This window comes from Pelodiscus sinensis, chromosome 10, assembly GCF_049634645.1.
Source record: "Pelodiscus sinensis isolate JC-2024 chromosome 10, ASM4963464v1, whole genome shotgun sequence".
In the NCBI taxonomy this organism is placed as follows: Eukaryota; Metazoa; Chordata; order Testudines; family Trionychidae; genus Pelodiscus; species Pelodiscus sinensis.
This window is the reverse complement of record NC_134720.1, coordinates 29441650-29458714: the sequence shown is the minus strand read 5'-3', so window position 1 is coordinate 29458714 and position 17065 is coordinate 29441650. Positions and strand designations below refer to the sequence as shown.

Sequence of the window (17065 nt, the reverse complement as noted above, 5' to 3'; positions counted from 1 at the left end):
TTTCAGAAAAACCTTGTCTTTCAGAAGAGCCATGGCACGAGGAAGACAGGGCTTCTGAAAGAGCACGTCTGCTCTTCTGCAAAAAATGTCGGAAGAGCAGACGCGTTCCTTGGACGCGGTGGAGTTTTTCTGGGATACCTTGGTTATCCCAGAAAAACTCCGTAATCTAGACATCGCCTGAGTGTCACAAGCCTCAGGGTGGAGTGGGGGAAATGAATGAGCGGGCAGTGCTTGCTGCCTGTGATGCAAGCACAGCCCAGACAACTCCCATTGGCTGGAAGCCAGCCAAAGGGAACTGTGAAGTTGTGCTGGGAGCGGGGGCAGCATGCCTAATCTCCCTCCCCCAGGACTTGTGGCGCGGAGAGCACATGCCCCCCCGCCCCATGTGCTGTGTGCAGGGGTGCAGAAGACAGGGAGCCTACCTGAGGCACTCACTGGGCCAAAGGATGGTGATGACGGGCCAGGTTCAGTGGTTTGGTGGGCTGGAGCTGGCCCGCATTTTGCCAGCCCCTGCCTGTGAGCTATTGGCGCTACCTTGCAGGTGGCCCCTTGTCTACCATACAATCGGAGAATCTGCAGGATTTGGTAGTAGACCTTCACTTTCTTTCATGGATGTGAACTCCCCCTCAGCAGAAGGGGGAATTCCACTTTGATGTCAGGCCCTTACTATTTACATCAAAAATTCTGCTAAGCATTTTTCCTTTTGCGTTTGTACAGCTCCTAGCATAATAGCACCCATAGGAGCTATCACAATACAAATGACTTACTGTCTTCCATCAAGGAAGAGTTATACCGTTGCACACTTTGGACATGTCTAAACTACATCCCTCTCTCGAAAGAGGGATGTAGACAGATCGAAAGTGCAAATGAAGCAGGGATTTAAATATCCTGTGCTTCATTTGCATAATCGTGTCACAGCGTTCTTTCGAAAAAGGGTATTTCGAAAGTGAAACTGCTGTCTAGACGCGGTTATTTCCGAAAAAAATCCCTTTTTTGAAAGATCCTGTACTGCTCGTTTTTTGAATGAGGAGTACAGGATCTTTCGAAAAAGGTTTTTCTTTTTGAAAGAACCGCATCTAGACAGAGGTTTCACCTTCGAAATACCCTTTTTCGAAAGAACACTGTGACGAGATTATGCAAATGAAGCACAGGATATTTAAATCCCTGCTTCATTTGCATTTTCGATCTGCCTAATTTACATCCCTCTTTCAATGGAGGGTTGTAGTTTAGACATGCCCTTAGTGGTTTACATTTTCAAAGGGCTATGGCAGCACATCACTGTGTCTTCTTTACCACATTTCAGAGAGAATAGGTAAGTGATACCATTGTTCCCATGTCAGGAAAGTGACACAAGACAAAATTCTGAGGGGATTTAAATGCTCATCTATGTCAATGTATATTACACATCAGAGGGCTAAAGGGAAATGCTTGTCAGGGAAAGCAGCCAATATGAAGAGGGAAACTAAAGCTTTTTTCATCATCCTGCTTGTACTTGGAAAGGGTCCGAAGAAAGTTGAGAGCAACAATAGTTTGCTTGAATGGAAGCATCCATAGTGCTCATTTTGGGCTATTCAAATATGCTTGGCATGTCTGATTGTACTGTAGCCAAATTTGTTAATTCATTTCAGAGTAATGGTACAACTGAGCACCAGATGGAGTCTTTTATAAGAAAGAAACTTGAATCTCTGATAAAAGAATCTCAAATCAGGGACAAAGAAGACCCTGATAGTTTCACTGTGAGAGCGCTGTTGAAAGCAACACATGAAGGCTTAAATGTAAACTTGAAACAGGTATGATCATTATTTTTCCTTCCTTGTGTTATAACAAATTCAGTAATGTTACAATAGTGGCAATATTCGTTGCAGATTTGACGTGTAATAAAAGGTCATCGTAATAGTTAATAAACAGCTCTTGAAACATTTTATTTAAAATAAGAGCTTAGAACAGAGTTTTATCGGAAAAAGGTACACAAATTGCGCTTCACAACTTGTGCGCCTTTTTCCAATAGTTTTTTTGCAAGAGGCTTTTCCAAAATTTGGCCCATCTACACTGGGCCAAATTTCATAAAAACCTCTTCTTTCAGAAGAGCCCTTCTTTCTCATGAAACAAGGAAGACAGGGCTTCTGAAAGAGCATGTCTGCTTTTCCGCAAAAAATGGCAGAAGAGCAGATGTGTTCCTTGGATGCAGTAGTTTTTCCGGGATACCTGCGGTATCCCGGAAAAACTCTGTAGTCTAAATATAGCCATACTTAGATAAAGTTCAGTAGTCACTGAGACTGCATGGGTCAAAATGTCAAGGCTAATGTGTCCCATCACATCATCAGGGTGTTTAGCATAAATTATGTCCTATATGGTGAAAGATAAGTGTTAAGTGAAGCCAGGTCACAGAATATGAGCAAAACAGGAGCTTTAGATATGCTTGCATTAGTAAGTGCTCAGTGTGACCAATTCTCATGCCAGTTACATGAGAATTGATAGATATAAATCTGGAGTAACTTTTCTTGAATATGTCTACCCAGCAAAGTTATTTCGAAATAACAGCCATTATTTCGAAATAACTTTACTAGCGTCTACACAGCCAAACTGCTATTTCGAAATTAAAGCGAAATAGCGGAGGACTTATTTTGAAATTGGTAAACCTCATTCCACAAGGAATAGCGCCAATTTCGCAACTGCTATTTCCAAATAACCACTGTGTAGACGCTTATTTCGAAATAGGGGGCATCCAGCCCTTCCCAGGGTGCCCTGGTGGCCACTCTGGGCACAACCAAGAATACTCCTCTCCCTCCACTCCTCTCTGGAGCCCTTAAAGGGGTAGACTCTGGCCACAGTGCCTGTGCCAGCTCCAAGCCTGCCAGCCCAGAGCCAGCAGTCGCTGCACCTGACCCAGTGGCCCCAGCATGAGCCAGGCAGCCAGTGCCAGTCAGCCCTCCACTGCTCCCCAGGACAGTCTGCCAGCTCCCAGGAGCCTTCCAGGGGCTGGAAAAGGCGGGCGCCTGCCTGGTCCAGTGCGGAGATCAGGGACCTAATTCAGGTTTGAGAGGGATGCCTCCAACGTCCATGATATCGGCACTAAATGGAAGAACGCAACCGTCTACAGGCGGATGGCTGCCAGCCTGGCCGCCAAAGGCCACATGCAAACCCAGGAGCAGGTTCGCATGAAAATAAAGGAGCTGCGGCAGGCTTATGCCAGGGCCACAGGGGGCAGCTCCCAACAAGGTGCAGACCCAGACCCCTGCCCCTATTTTGATGCCGTGGACTGCATCCTGGGGGGCAGGATGGTCCGTGCCTCCCAGGTGGTCATCTTGCTGCCTCCTGCTGCTCCAGCCCCTGCTTCCTCCCCAGCTACTGCTCCTCCTCCCACTCCTTCTCCGTCTCCCGCTTCTTCCTCCATACCCTCCCCACACCCTCAGGGACACCAAGGCCCCCATACCTGCGGTGCTGGGAGACAGTTGGACTGGCGAGACCCTGAGCCCTGAGCTTCTCCTCCCACTTCCTCCCCTTGCTCTCCCCCCCCCCGCCAGCTCCCTCCTCCTAGGTTTCCCCCTCCCCTCTCCCACCTTCTTTCCCCAGTCTCACCGCAGTTTCATTCTCCTCCCGCCCCCCGCACTGCAGCTTTGTTCAATAAAGATGCTTTGTTGTAATGAACACGTGTCTTTTATTGTACAGCAGGAAGGGGGGTTAGGGAGGGGTAAGTGAAAGGATGTGAGGGAGGAATGAGGCACAAGCCCCCAGTGGGGCACACCATGGAGACTGTTACTGCCTGCAAAACATTCTGCCAGGCTCGAAGCAACATATCCAGGAGAAGCACCAGAGTGCCAGGGTCGGCTCCGGCTCCATGCTGCAGAGTGCTGTGGTGTCCTCAGTGAGGTCAACCAGAGCATTCTGAGAAAAAAATGCTTTGCTGTCCCTCAGCGAGGTAGGCAAGCAAGCAGGGAAACCTTAGAACTGGCTGTCTGGCGGGATCCCTTTAAGCACAGGTCTCAGATATCTTGTGTGGCTGCTGTCTGAGGCTAACTCCTGACCTGATGCCCTGGCAGAACTGGTTCTGGCTGGCCTTAAATGCGATTCAGCATCCTATCAGTGTGGACGCGCTATTTCGAAATAGCAAAATGCTATTTCAATATTCATTTTGTGTCTAGACGCGTTATTTCAAAATAAGATCTTTCAAAATAATGCTGTAGCGTAGACCTACCCTTTGAGTGACATCATTCTGGATAACCACTGATGTAAATGGTATGGTCCAGTCTGGTTTTTTTTTACAAACTTTGGGAACATAAGATAATGTGACCTCCTGTATTAAATAAAACAGAAACAATTTACAGTTGTGTCTTTACTCGATTTGCTTAGTGTAGCTTGAAACTGACAGTAAGTGCACTTCCATAGCTCCTTCAGTCTGAAAATCTCAATGTATATCACCCACAATAATTGATTAAACTTCAAGGTGAAGTAAGCAGCTAACCATTTTACACATAGGTAAACAAACACTGAGAGGTGAGGCAGGTTGTTAAAGTTGACAGAAAATCAGTGGCAGAGCTGAGAAATAGATCTCTGGAGTCTAAACTTCCATTTCTATTGAGCTATGTTCCCTCCTGCAATGCAGAGCAGACTGTAAAATCCACTTCAAAGGGTCATTTCTGAGTCATTAAAATTAATGGGAGCACAATTAAAAGAACCTGATTGTGTAAATGTTAAACTGTGTATTTCTTCATTGAATGTTAAACATCATCTGAATGTTCAAGCAGTCTTACAGTGGGTTAGTAACCATTGGTACTTTCTTAGGGCTTCATCTTGAAAACACTTATAGATTGGCAAAGCAGCCCTCTGATTGTCACCTACTAGATCCTGCTAGGCAATTTCAGTTTAGCGCAGTCCCTCCCTCTCTGCAGCTTTCCCAGATAACCCAAAAGATTATTATTTACAAAAATAATTATTTATAAAATGGCAGTAATTTTCTCCATGGGGGAGTCACGTTGGGAGTCATAGTTCATCTTGGAGAAATTAATGACATCTAAACTTAGCGGTTACATTTAATTAATATGATCCAAGAAAATTGTTGAAGATGAGATTGTTGCAGATATCAGTGACTGTAGCCATATCCAGCCATTGAATGTGGGATGCTGTCAACTATAAGTATCAAATTTGAGGGTTTGTATATTCTTACGGCTGCGATCGATTCAGCGGTGTTGATTTAGTGGGTCTGGTGAAGACAAGGTAAGTTGATGGCAGCCGTGTGCTTTCCCATCCATGTCTGTACTTCACCTCCCCACGAAGCCTAAGGTAAGTTGGTGGGAGAGCATCTTCTACCAACAGTGTGGTAGAGACACCAGTGTTAGCTGACTTAAGTTACGTTGACTTCCATTATGTAACTTGCATAACAAAAGTAGCATAACTTAGGTTGACTTACAGCTTTAGTGTAGACCAGCCCTGAGGCTCGACTTTTGCTGATTCGTTAATCTGATATAATTTAAGTGGCTACTAATGATACCCATTTGTCTCTTTCCATTCCTGTCTGAAGCCTTGTTGTACTTGATGACTTTTAGAAATGATTTTTGGTCCTTTTTTCAGCTCAGAGTCAGCAATACAATAACAAGCTAAAATATCTGAAGGCTTAATTGATATCATCTGTTGACCTAGTTAGGAGAGTACAGTTGTAAACAAGAATTAAACTTTTATGTTTTGGAAATTCAGTAACTCATTAGCTAGCTTTGTTATAATTAAGGGTTTGTCATTATAAAGCTAGTTTCTAATTTATCTACTGAGATTTTTCCATTTTCTTTCTTCTTTTTTTTTTTTGATATGCAAATCTCATTCTCCTTGATTGCAGCTATCCAAGTGCCTCCCTTTTCTTCCAGGTGAACTAACAAACTCTTCATTTGTCCATATTTTTGGCCTCTATTAATGTCCCCTTTACCTACACTTCCAAATGGTGCAGGATTTCTTTTGGTCCATCTAGATTCCATTCCTCATGATTCCAATTAAACTCTGAGTCATTTTGCTGATTCATCCCTTCCTTTTGCTAAAGGGACCCCACAACCCTTCTGTTACCTCATTAAAATATGCACTTGCAAATGGCCCCATTTCTGGGATCTACAACAAACATTAACCCAGTGGTCCCCAACACGGTGCCCGTGGGTGCCATGGTGCCCGCGGGGCCATTTGTGTGCGCCCGCCAAGTGCTCGGGGCTGGCCTGACCCCGGGCACATGGTACATGCGCTGTGCCGGAGCCGGCCTGGGTGCATAGTAAGCGCCAGCCCCAGGAACGCTGCGAATTGGCCGCTCGTGCTCCGGGCGCGTGGCACTTGGGGGGAGCGCTGGCCCCGGGTGCGCGGTGCTTGCAGGGGGGGGCCCGGCCCCGGGCGCGCGGCATTTGGAGGGGGCGCTGGCCACAGGCGCGCAGCGCTTGGGAGGAGCGCCGGCCCCAGGCGCACGGCGCTTGCAGGGGGGGCCCCCCCGGCCCCAAGCACGTGGCTATGGGGGGCCCCGCCCCCGAGCACGCAGCTATGGGGGGCCCCGCCCCTGGGCGTGCATGTGTCCCTGCCCTCTGGCGCCCAGCAGGCGAATGGCCACGCCCCCTGGCGCCCGGCAGCCTCTAAAGGTTGGGGACCACTGCATTAACCTCTAGAGAATGTAACGTGTGTGTTACCTGCTCACCTAGGTAATACTTTTTTCAGAGGCTGCTTGGGAAATGAATACTGTGGAAGAATAACAATGTTTTCTTCCACAATACTTAGCCTTAGTAAAATTAGCTATATCATGAATTGTCTATTCTAAACCATTCAGAATTTGCTGATAACCATCGTGTTACAAATTCAAGACCATTTCTGTGATTTAGGAATCCATATGCAAGTTCTGATCTCAGATACACTTATGTAAACAATGGGTAATTCTGCTTGGACAGATTTTAATCTAATTTAAGGAAACTATTTCTGCAGTGCCATGGCAGCTTGTGTCTTCATGCACACGTGCGCAAAAGCATGCATTCTGGTTGTTAAATGACACCTTATCAGAATTATGTACTCACACTGGTGGTAAGATTTTATGCCCACTTTTCACTTACTTTGAAGAAGTGTATATGGTGACGCAAGCTGCTGAGACAGACGGTTTCTGCGTATTTGTAGTACACAGGAAATACCACGTTAATACCAACCCTGGAACTTTCCCTTGCAACAAACCCCGTTGCCAACTTTGTCCACATACTTTGGTGACACCATCACTGGACTTAACCATGTCAGTTATATGATCAAGAACACATATTCCTGTTCATCCAGAAATATAATTTATGCCATCATGTGCCAACAGTGTCCTTCTGCTATGTATATTGGACAGACTTCTCAGACGCTTCGCCAAAGAATTAATGCCCACAAATCAGACATCAGACATCTTCACAAGGAAAAACCAGTTGCTTTTCATTTCAGCCTACCTGGACATAGTCTTAATGACCTTACTATGTGCATCTTACTTCAAAGAGACTTTAACACCAGATTACAGAGGGAAATTTCAGAACTTTTTTTCATCCTTAAATTTGACACTTTATGAATGGGCCTTAACAAAGATGCTAATTACCTTAAGCATTACAAAGATAGCTTCCCACTTATCACCCCTGATTAGCCATTCATTGACTCAAATAACTATTCCCTCCCTCTCTCCCCCTTACCCCACCTTCTGTACTAAATCTGATTTGTCAGTTTAATAATGTGTTCACTTTTTTCATTGTATTCCTTTGGTATATATGGTCAGGGCTTGACAAACTTCTGAATCTACTCGCCCGTGGTGAGTAGATTTCAGCCGGTCACTCCGTGCGCCCCATTTACTGGCGCTTCGCGCATGTGCAGTGCCAGTTTGGTGCATGTGCGGTGCGGGGCTGGCGAGTAGCTCTTGCCTGGGTTTGTCAAGCCCTGTATATGGTCATGCCAGTTATCTTCCAGAATATGATCTGAGGAAGTGGGTCTGGCCCATGAAAGCTCATCACCTATTAAACCATCTTGTTAGTCTTTAAAGTGATACGTAGTTTTTCCTTTTGTTTTACCAAGATCATACTAACACGACTACCTCTCTATTACTACACTGACATCAGTTAGTGACTCCAGATTTAATTATAAGAATAGAATTACTCTTGACTTGCCTGGTTTAATCAGGAATAGGAGTGATTTAGTCTTTTGCCATGCTTTCCATGGCAGAGCAGCTGATCTAGAAACACATAAAATGAAAAACCAAGTTTGCTCTCCATTAACGACCTGCTACCGTTGTAGACCATAATGTGGCCTTCTGTACGAAGCATTACTGCATGGTGTCTCTTTGAATACTCTAGTTCTTGTATGGCTGCTTCGTACAAGAAGCTCATCTATTCAGAGCAACCAATTGATGATGAAGTGATATCACTAGATTGGAAAATGGCATTAAGTGGAGGAGAGAAGCATATTTTTGCCTGTTTAAAAAAAAAAGCAGAGAGAAATTTAGAATCTCTTTTATTTTAATCATTAATGTTGACCCTGTCACATTCAGTCTGTAAAATGAGGGTTCATCAGCTATCCTAAATAAAGATGGTTTTGCTGATGTCCCATCATCAAAATGCACTTATTGGAAAGAACAACTTCTGTTATTGTTTTCTGGTCTTCAGTTAAATTTAAAATGCTGTTGGGTTGCTACTTGTTTATTTTCACTACCATCAGTGGTTGCCAAATCATTATAGCATAAAGAAGCAGAAAAATTCTGTATTACAAATACATCAAAAGCTAAGTATATTGTGTTTAGATTTAAATAGCTTCATTTTCACTTTTACTTTGGCATATAATTATTACATTATACTCTTGCATGTAATTATTAATTATCTTAATAGTGTCACAGACAACAATACATATTAGTTTGACAAATCCATCTTTTTAATGATCATAGCAAACTTCAAAATACAAAGCTACCTCCTGAGATGGCTTGAAAAATATGCTAATTGTGCACTTTCCTTTGCACAGAATCGAGATACAAAAGAAAGTGGAAAGAAATCCCATAGTCGTTCATTAATAGGCAACTTTGGGAAACACAAGGTAGGTGGAACTGGAGTGTCTCATATCTGTTGTTTGTCTAAGGGTTAATAAATACAGGTTACTCAATGTTCATGGCAGAACCAGGCCCTTTACTTCTGTTTTGTAAAAATGTAATTTTTCATAGCTTTTAATTGCATTTCTGATAATATCTGAATTTTTGTGGAGTTGCATGATCTGATGCTTCAGTTTATTATGCCGGGTGTATGTTGGCATAACTCCATTTAGTTATGCTGGTTTTATTCAAATGAAATCAGTAAAGTTACACTAGTGTGTAAGTGGTATAATGGAGAAATGAATCAAGCCCCCCTATTTGTAATTAGATCATAAAATTGCACTGGTTTAAAATGAGTAGGAGTTTTTTTGGTTGTTGCTAAGTCCACATACTCACGATGTTTGTCTTTCGGGGTACTAAAACGTGAGCAATAAGAAATTCTATCCTTTCAATACATGTGATTTCTTGAAGTAACATACATGCTAATGGACATTGGAATCCCATAAACACTGATGAGAGAAGAAATACTCTAGAATGGGATGACAGCTAAAGAAATCAGTTGCTAAAAAATTGAAATTACTGGCTACACTGAAGTAAAAAATGTTTTAACAATTTAATCACGTTAAACTATTCTATTTGGATATAGCCATTTGGATGCCACGTTAACTTTATATCTGTGCTGAAAGAAATAAGTCAAAATATTATTATTTTAATGATTATTACAGACAGATCCAGAAAAACTTAAAAACACTTAACCCTTAGAGCACTGCTGTTTTATATGCCAAAAGGATGCTCAGAATGGCATATAATAGTAATATTTTTTACATGTACAGAGATCTCCACCTGAGAATCTCAGAACTCCTAACAGACATTAATGAATTCTCACAACAGAAAAGTGTGCTGGGTAATTTTACGTGTATACACTGTGAAAGAGGGTAAACTGAGGCACAGCACACTTGAGGCCAATATTTCCAACTATTAGTACCTAAAATACCCACCTAACTCTAAATCTCGGCTCCTAAATAAGTATCCTAATTGAAAGCTATGTGCGCATAGCCCCTGTGAAAATCAGGTGACTTTCTCAAGTGAACTGATTGTAAATGCTTTAAATATGTGAAACTTTGGAAATCAGGGTGAAGTAACTACAGCAGGTTCACTCAGTGAGTCATTGACAGGGCTTTGAGTGGAATTCAGGAGATCAGATTCCCAGGCCCCTATATTTAAGGCTAGACAGCATATAGAATCCTCAAAGGAGTTAATTGTTCTGTTTCAGCACTGAGGACAGCAGGATAAACTCAGTTATAGTCATTATTAGTACACCATATTAAATTAAATGAAATCTGTGAAGTCCATATGGAATGTAGTAGAGAGAAAGGAAAAGGACTTCCCACTTGATACAATAGCCACCTGATACTAATACTGAGAGGGAAAATTGAACAGCTCTTTCCACTGCGGTCTTAGGGTATGTCTACACAGCAGGGCTAAAGCCGAAATAAACTAAGTGACTTGAGCTATATCAGTTGCGTAGCTTAAGTCGAAATAGCTTATTTTGGCTTTTGGTACTGTCTGCATAGCAGGGAGTCTAAGAAAGAGCATTCTTCCTCCAACTTCCCTTATGCCTCATAAAATGAGGGTTACAGGAGTCGGAGTAAGAAGTCCTCCAGCTCAACGTTTGTACAGGTTGGACCTCGCTGGTTCAACACTCTCAGGACTTGACTAGTCTCAAACGAGGGGATTTGCTGGACCCCTTCTGGCCATGCTGCCACCGGGCTAGGCCTCCGGCCTGCCCTCGCTGCTGCCTCAGCCCCCTGGGGCTCTCCCTCACCCCACTGTGACTGGGGCTGGAATGCTCTGCCGCCAGCGCAGAGGAACGGTGCTGGAGCTCCCTGGCTGCTGCTGGGGCCGGAGGTCCCTGACCGCTGGAGCCAGAACGTGGCTGGAGCTCCGCAGTCGGGGCTGGGGCCCTCTCTGGCTGCCGTTGGGTTCGGAGCTCCCTGGCTGGGGGCAGGAGGTCCATGGTTGCAGCCAGGCTAGAGCTGCCTGGCCGCTGTGGTAGGGAGGTTGCTAGAGCCAGAACCCCCATCATGCCATCCATCCTTCCCTGCCACACACTGTGGGCTCCTGGCTGAGTCACCAATCCTCCCTACGCACTCCTGCCCTGCTGCCAGACCTCCCTTTTTCTGGGCTCTGTGGTCTAGGAACATCCATGGTCCATGCCAGACTAGGGATGTTGCTGGACCAGGGGAGTCCCGGTTAAGGGAGGTACAACCTGTAGTGTAGACGTGGGCTATGTTATTTCAGAATAATGTAAGTTATTCCAAAATAACACTGCTGGGTAGACATATCCTTAGTATCCCTGAATATGTAAGAATATTGAAATTAACAGTTCAGAAAAGTATACTGTACAGAAGATATTTTCAGTAAACTGGCTGCTTGTTAGCATCACAAAAGCTACAGCTGACAATTATTATTGCTATTTGAAAAAGAGTTGCTTATGGAAAGAGAATACATATGAAATATTAGCCTTCTTATTGTAATAGAAATGTTATTGTGTATTGTACAGAATTAAAATTGTTTCATGCTTTGAGATACTATGGCTCATAAACAGGAACAAATTTTAAAAAATGTTTGAATATTTTGCCTGGAGACTGTTTGTTGAGTGCATTGCGAACATATTTGTTAATCTTCTCTTATAAATGCTACAGTAGTTATAGCTGGAAGCAATGCATTTTGCATGTGTTACTGTCTAATAAAGGTCTTTTGCTATTATTAAATATTCTGTGGTACATTAGAAACCCAATATGGCCAATATTAGTTTAATGGGAACAGTACTTGTTATTTTGGTTTCATTACAACCCAGTCATTGGCTCTCCTAAATTTTGTCCCTCACCTACAATCTGTCCTCTCATTAACATTTGCAAAAGCACACATGCAGGTTATTTGTACCCAAAATACATAGCAAGTGAAGAGGGGTGTAAGGTGATAGTCAGTCCAAGGTTGAGGTGGGATTCACATGGATGATGTCTACCCAGAACCTGGATTTTGTGAGAGTAAAGATTGGGTCACAAGAGCTGACCCCCAAATATCCCATCTTGTTCGTAGACTCATAGACTTTAAGGTCAGAAGGGACCATTATGATCATCTAGTCCAGTGGTCCCCAACACGGTGCCCGCGGGGCCATTTGTGTGCGCCTGCCAAGTGCTCGGGGCTGGCCTGGCCCTGGGCACGTGGTGCATGTGCTGTGCTGGAGCTGGCCCAGGCGCATGGTAAGCGCCAGCCCCGGAAGCGCCGCAAATTGGCCGCTCGCACCCTGGGCACGCGGCGCTTGGGAGGGGCGCCGGCCCCGGGCATGTGGTGCTTGCAGGGGGGGCCTGGCCCTGGGCGCATGGCGCTTGAGGAGGGGGGGGCGCCGGCCTCGGGCGCGTGGCGCTTGCAGGGGGGTGGGGGCCCAGCCCCGGGTGTGTGGCATTTGGAGAGGGTGCCGGCCCCGGGCGCGCGGCACTTGGGAGGAGCGTCAGCCCCGGGCGCGCGGTGCTTGCAGGGGGGGGCCCCCGGCCCCGAGCACGTGGCTATGGGGGGGGGGCCGCCCCTGGGCGTGCATGTGTCCCCGCCCTCTGGTGTCCGGCAGGCGAACGGCCACGCCCCCTGGTGCCTGGCAGCCTCTAAAGGTTGGGGACCACTGGTCTAGACTGGCAAAAACTTGCCAGGTGTCTACACTGGCTGCTTGAATTTGCGCAAGAGCACTGACTTTGTAATGTACAAAATCAGTGCTTCTTGCACAAATGCTTTCACGCTCCCACTTGGGAAAAGCCCTCTTGCGCAAGAATACTTGTGCAAGAGGGACATTGTAGACAGGGAAGAACTGTTTTGCACAAAAAAGCCCCGATGGCTAAAATGGCATTCAGGGCTTTCTTGCGCAAAATCACGTCTAGACTGGCCATGGATGCTTTTGCGCAAAGGCACTTGCCAATCTAGATGCGCTTTTGCGGAAATACTTTTAACGGAAAAACTTTTCCGTTAAAAGTATTTCCACAAAATCATGCCAGTCTAGACGCAGCCAGAGAGTAAGAGGATAGCCATTGGTTATTTTGAATTGAAACCAGACCGATTTTTTTAATCATAGAAATTAGATGTATAATATACCAGTCAGGTCACTTTGAACACCATTGGGGTATCTTCTGCTCCAATTAGTGTCAATAAAGCATTGTGGATTTACATGGCAGCTGGATCATTGTTTCCCTCCAACAGAAAGCTGTCAAACCAAGGTCCAAATCTCATAGTACATCTGATGATGAAGAAAGTCAGCAAAATTCTTCTGGAAAAGAAATTGGACAGTTGTACAGGTCAGACATCCCCACTGTTTTTCTCTTCCCTGAAAACTAGAGACTTTTCTCCTTAACTGACCATATTGTGCTTTATTCCATCTCAGTGACCCAAGTCTGTTCTCAAGAGCAAGTCTTTTGTGTTGCCTGAATTATTGAAATGCATTTGCGGTAACTATAAAATCCCAACACTCAGTTACATGGTGTTTCAGTGGAATACAAATAGTAATTACTCTTAAAGTGAATATAAATGATACAACAATACTTAGCTAGTGAAAAGAAGCCAGAGTCAATTTTACATGAAGATGAACTGGGAAAGGCTGTGATAATAGACCTTTATTCAGTCTATTACAGCTGAAAATGAAATAAATCCATTTTTAAGTATTCATTTACTGCATTTTAAAGGTCTCTTTTGCTGATGTTTTTTCTAAAGCTAGTTGCCCACCTTGTTTTTGTCTGTATAACAGGATAGATCTATGTTTTAAACAACTTCCATTAGAGGGCAGTGGGATTTGGAATAAACTATAATTTTAGAGACTGCCCAAAAATCCTGTTTAGCTATCTTGTTTCCTTTCTTTTTATTTCTTGCTATTTAAATTTGTCTTTGGAAATAGTTAATAGTTAGTATAGAATAAATAAGTATAAGAATGCTCAGCTGAATTTATTTTTCTTAGCAGCAAAAAATGGCAGAACTACAAAGAAGAGATTTATATAATTTTAAAGCATTAAAATAAAGATCTGCTTTGTTGGTAATATATACTGTTACTCAACAGATTGGGCCGTAGGAGAAAAACCATGAAGTTGTGCCGCGCTCTTTCCGATTTAGTCGTGTACACAAACTCTGTAGCAGCCCAAGATATAGTGGATGATGGTAAGATGTGGCTGTAGATTTTATTTATATAAGTGATGTTATTTCTCAAGATTATATATTTTGATGGGATATATGGCTCTGGTGTAAAGTTTCCTTTATTTTTAGAGAACTTTTAAAAGTTGACCAGGTATTTCATCAGTTCTTGTCCCTATCTCTATCTGTGGGGAAAGATAGTACAACAACTTCCTTTTCTTCCCTAGGGAAATGTACCCTGCCATGTTTCTTCAGTTTCCTTGTGAATTTCATAACTTAGTAATTTTCCCCGTCTGATTCTGGGAATGCAGACTCTTCCAGGAGTAGCTTCCATGGTTTCACTGTATTCACTGAGATTTATGTTAGCTTTTACTACAGGTTGCACCTCCCAATATTGGAATTCTCTAGCAGCATCCATGGTATGGAAGGACCAGGGATGTTCCTGGACCAGAGAACCCCGATAGACTAGTGGCTAGAGGGCAATCCAGGAGGGGCCAGGCTGAAGCAGCATGATGGGGCAGTGACTACTGGTGGTGGCAGCCCCCAGCAGCCTGCAACTGTGGAGCTGGAACCAGCAGCAGCCTCTGGCAGCCTGCAGCACTGGGACTGAGTTAGGGCAGCCCCCGGCAGCACAGGACTGGGCCAGCAACAGCTCATGGCAGCACAGAAGTGGGACCAGAGCCTGTGGGCTGCCACAGAGCTAGGACCAGAGTCTGAGCCCTTGGCAGCCCCAGCAGCCCAACCAACCAGTCGCTGGCAGCCCGCAGCAGTGCAGGACCAGAGCCTGTGGCAGCCAGTGGCACCACGGGCTGCTAGAGCCCAGCAGGCAGTCCTGCTGGGGCTATAGCAGTGGAGCCAGCAATCCAGCAGGCAGTCTGGCCAGAGCTGGAGGGTAGTAAGCACCTCAAACACCCATCCACCCCTGGGCGGCTGGGGGCTATGGCAAGGAACCTTCTCTGGTCTGGCAAATTCCTTGGTTTGGGACCGGCCAGGTCCCAAGGATGGCAGATCAGGAAGGTCCGACCTGTATAACAATGTGTTACTATTATTTAATATTAATATTGTGTAGTGCCCAAAGATCACAGCTGGGTTCAGGATTCCATTATGCTGGGTGCTATATAGAGATACATATGGTCTCTTCTCACAATGAGCTTACTGTTGTTTTACAAGACAAGGTAAAATGGAAATTAATGGGGCTAAGATGGAATTTGAAGAGCAGATGGCCAAAGGTGTAAAAACAAACAAGACATTTTATGTGTAGTCATCTTATATGGGAATAAATGGGATTGGCAACTACCAGTGAGTAAATGGAGCATTTAAGGAGGATAAAGGCATTGTACATCAAACAAGAACTTTAGAGTACATTTGGTGACACAAAGACAATAGATGTAAAATGTATTAAAGAAAATACTCCCTTCACATGTTGCCTAATAAACTAGAGGAACTCATTGCCACAAGATGTCATTGAGGCTAAAAGCTAAATAGCATTTTACTAGGATTAGATGTTGATATGAATAATAAGACATCCACAGTTTTAATAATAGGCCAAACATCTGTATAGAGGAACTAAACCTTCATGGTTCAGGGCACAAGACATCTAACTAACAAGGATTGGAAGAAACTTGACCTATGACCCAATTATTTCCCAAACACTATTACATGCTTTTGGCACCTTCTTCTGATGGATCAGGTACTGGCCACTGTCAAAGGTCTAGCTTGGGATCACCAGTCTAATCTTTTAGATCAGCTCCTCGGTTCCTATGTGCTGAAAATGAATACTTGTTCTTTTAAAGGACTAGATATGCTTTTTCTATTAGCTGCACACATTTCTTAATTTCTGTAGCAATTTCTCCTGGCTTTTTCAGCTCTCCCGGAATAGTAATATAAGCAAAGATGAATGATGCCTCCGAGCAGCTTTAAATTTCTGAAACTGGCACATATTGCTCGGGGGGGAGGGAGGGGGTCTGTTTAATTAGAGTATCTGTCTCTATGTGGAAGATAGAAAAAAACATATTCAAGTGCCAGGGTTATTTCTCCTTTAAAAAATGTGGTTCAGAGAATTACGAACCTACATTCAGTGGCACTTCAGCCATAGAGACAAGCTAGACAAGAATGCAGGACCATGCCTGCTGACATCAGGAAAGGTGAGAATCAGAGTAATGGTTTAGGCCCCCAATGACCCTTCCTTGGAGAACCCAAGCTTTCATGCAAATATTTCCTCTAGTGGAATGGATTTAGGAGGCTGTGGGTTACACAGTCCCCTCCCATGGATGTGGGGGATCCACAGGGAAGGGAATCCTGATCCACAGAGGAAGGAGCTGAACCTCTGTGGGCCTGCGCTTAATACTCTGTCCCCCTGGCTACAAGGCTTCCGCAAGGTGTTAGCCATGCTGTCATTGTCTGAGTCCTCTGTAGCTTCTCAGAAACAATTCTGGCTGGGGCTTTCCAGGATATGGGGTATTTTCAGTTAGCTTTGACTCCTGGCTGGTTTTCCACATAAGCCCAGAAAGCCGGTGGCTGAGCAAATAACAGGTTGATGCCTTGGTCCATTCTGTCCCATTCCAGCCCTTGCCAAGCCCCTGTAGAGGAAAGCCCTAGAGTAGACACTTGAAGATGAGATAGGGCAAGGTGACAGAGCACAACAGCAAGGCAATGCTGTTCTTAGGTCTCTGTGATCTATACAACCCCCACACATAAATCCAACCTGCCAGCCAGAGTTCCATTCCTGATTCCACATTCATGTTCTTGTCTGACTCCAATGCCAGCAGGACAATTCCCTAGTTTTTTCTTTGGTCCTTGTAATGGCGTTGAGACTTACTGCCACAACGCCTCCTGCTAGTCACTCTGGGTATGTCTACACTAGAA

The 17065-nt window shown here is 44.4% G+C and overlaps 1 protein-coding gene across 5 annotated transcripts in view; it reads left to right on the top strand.

Annotated features, from left to right (window-relative positions):
- PLCH1 (phospholipase C eta 1) overlaps window positions 1-17065 on the top strand; it is a 186968-nt gene that overhangs the window by 146157 nt on the left and 23746 nt on the right. For all 5 annotated transcript variants that reach the window (XM_075937751.1, XM_075937747.1, XM_075937746.1 and 2 more), the window contains 4 exons: window positions 1629-1790; window positions 8971-9042; window positions 13283-13377; window positions 14130-14227. In XM_075937751.1, coding sequence (XP_075793866.1) covers window positions 1629-1790; window positions 8971-9042; window positions 13283-13377; window positions 14130-14227 — 427 coding nt within the window. The remainder of the gene's footprint in view (window positions 1-1628; window positions 1791-8970; window positions 9043-13282; window positions 13378-14129; window positions 14228-17065) is intronic.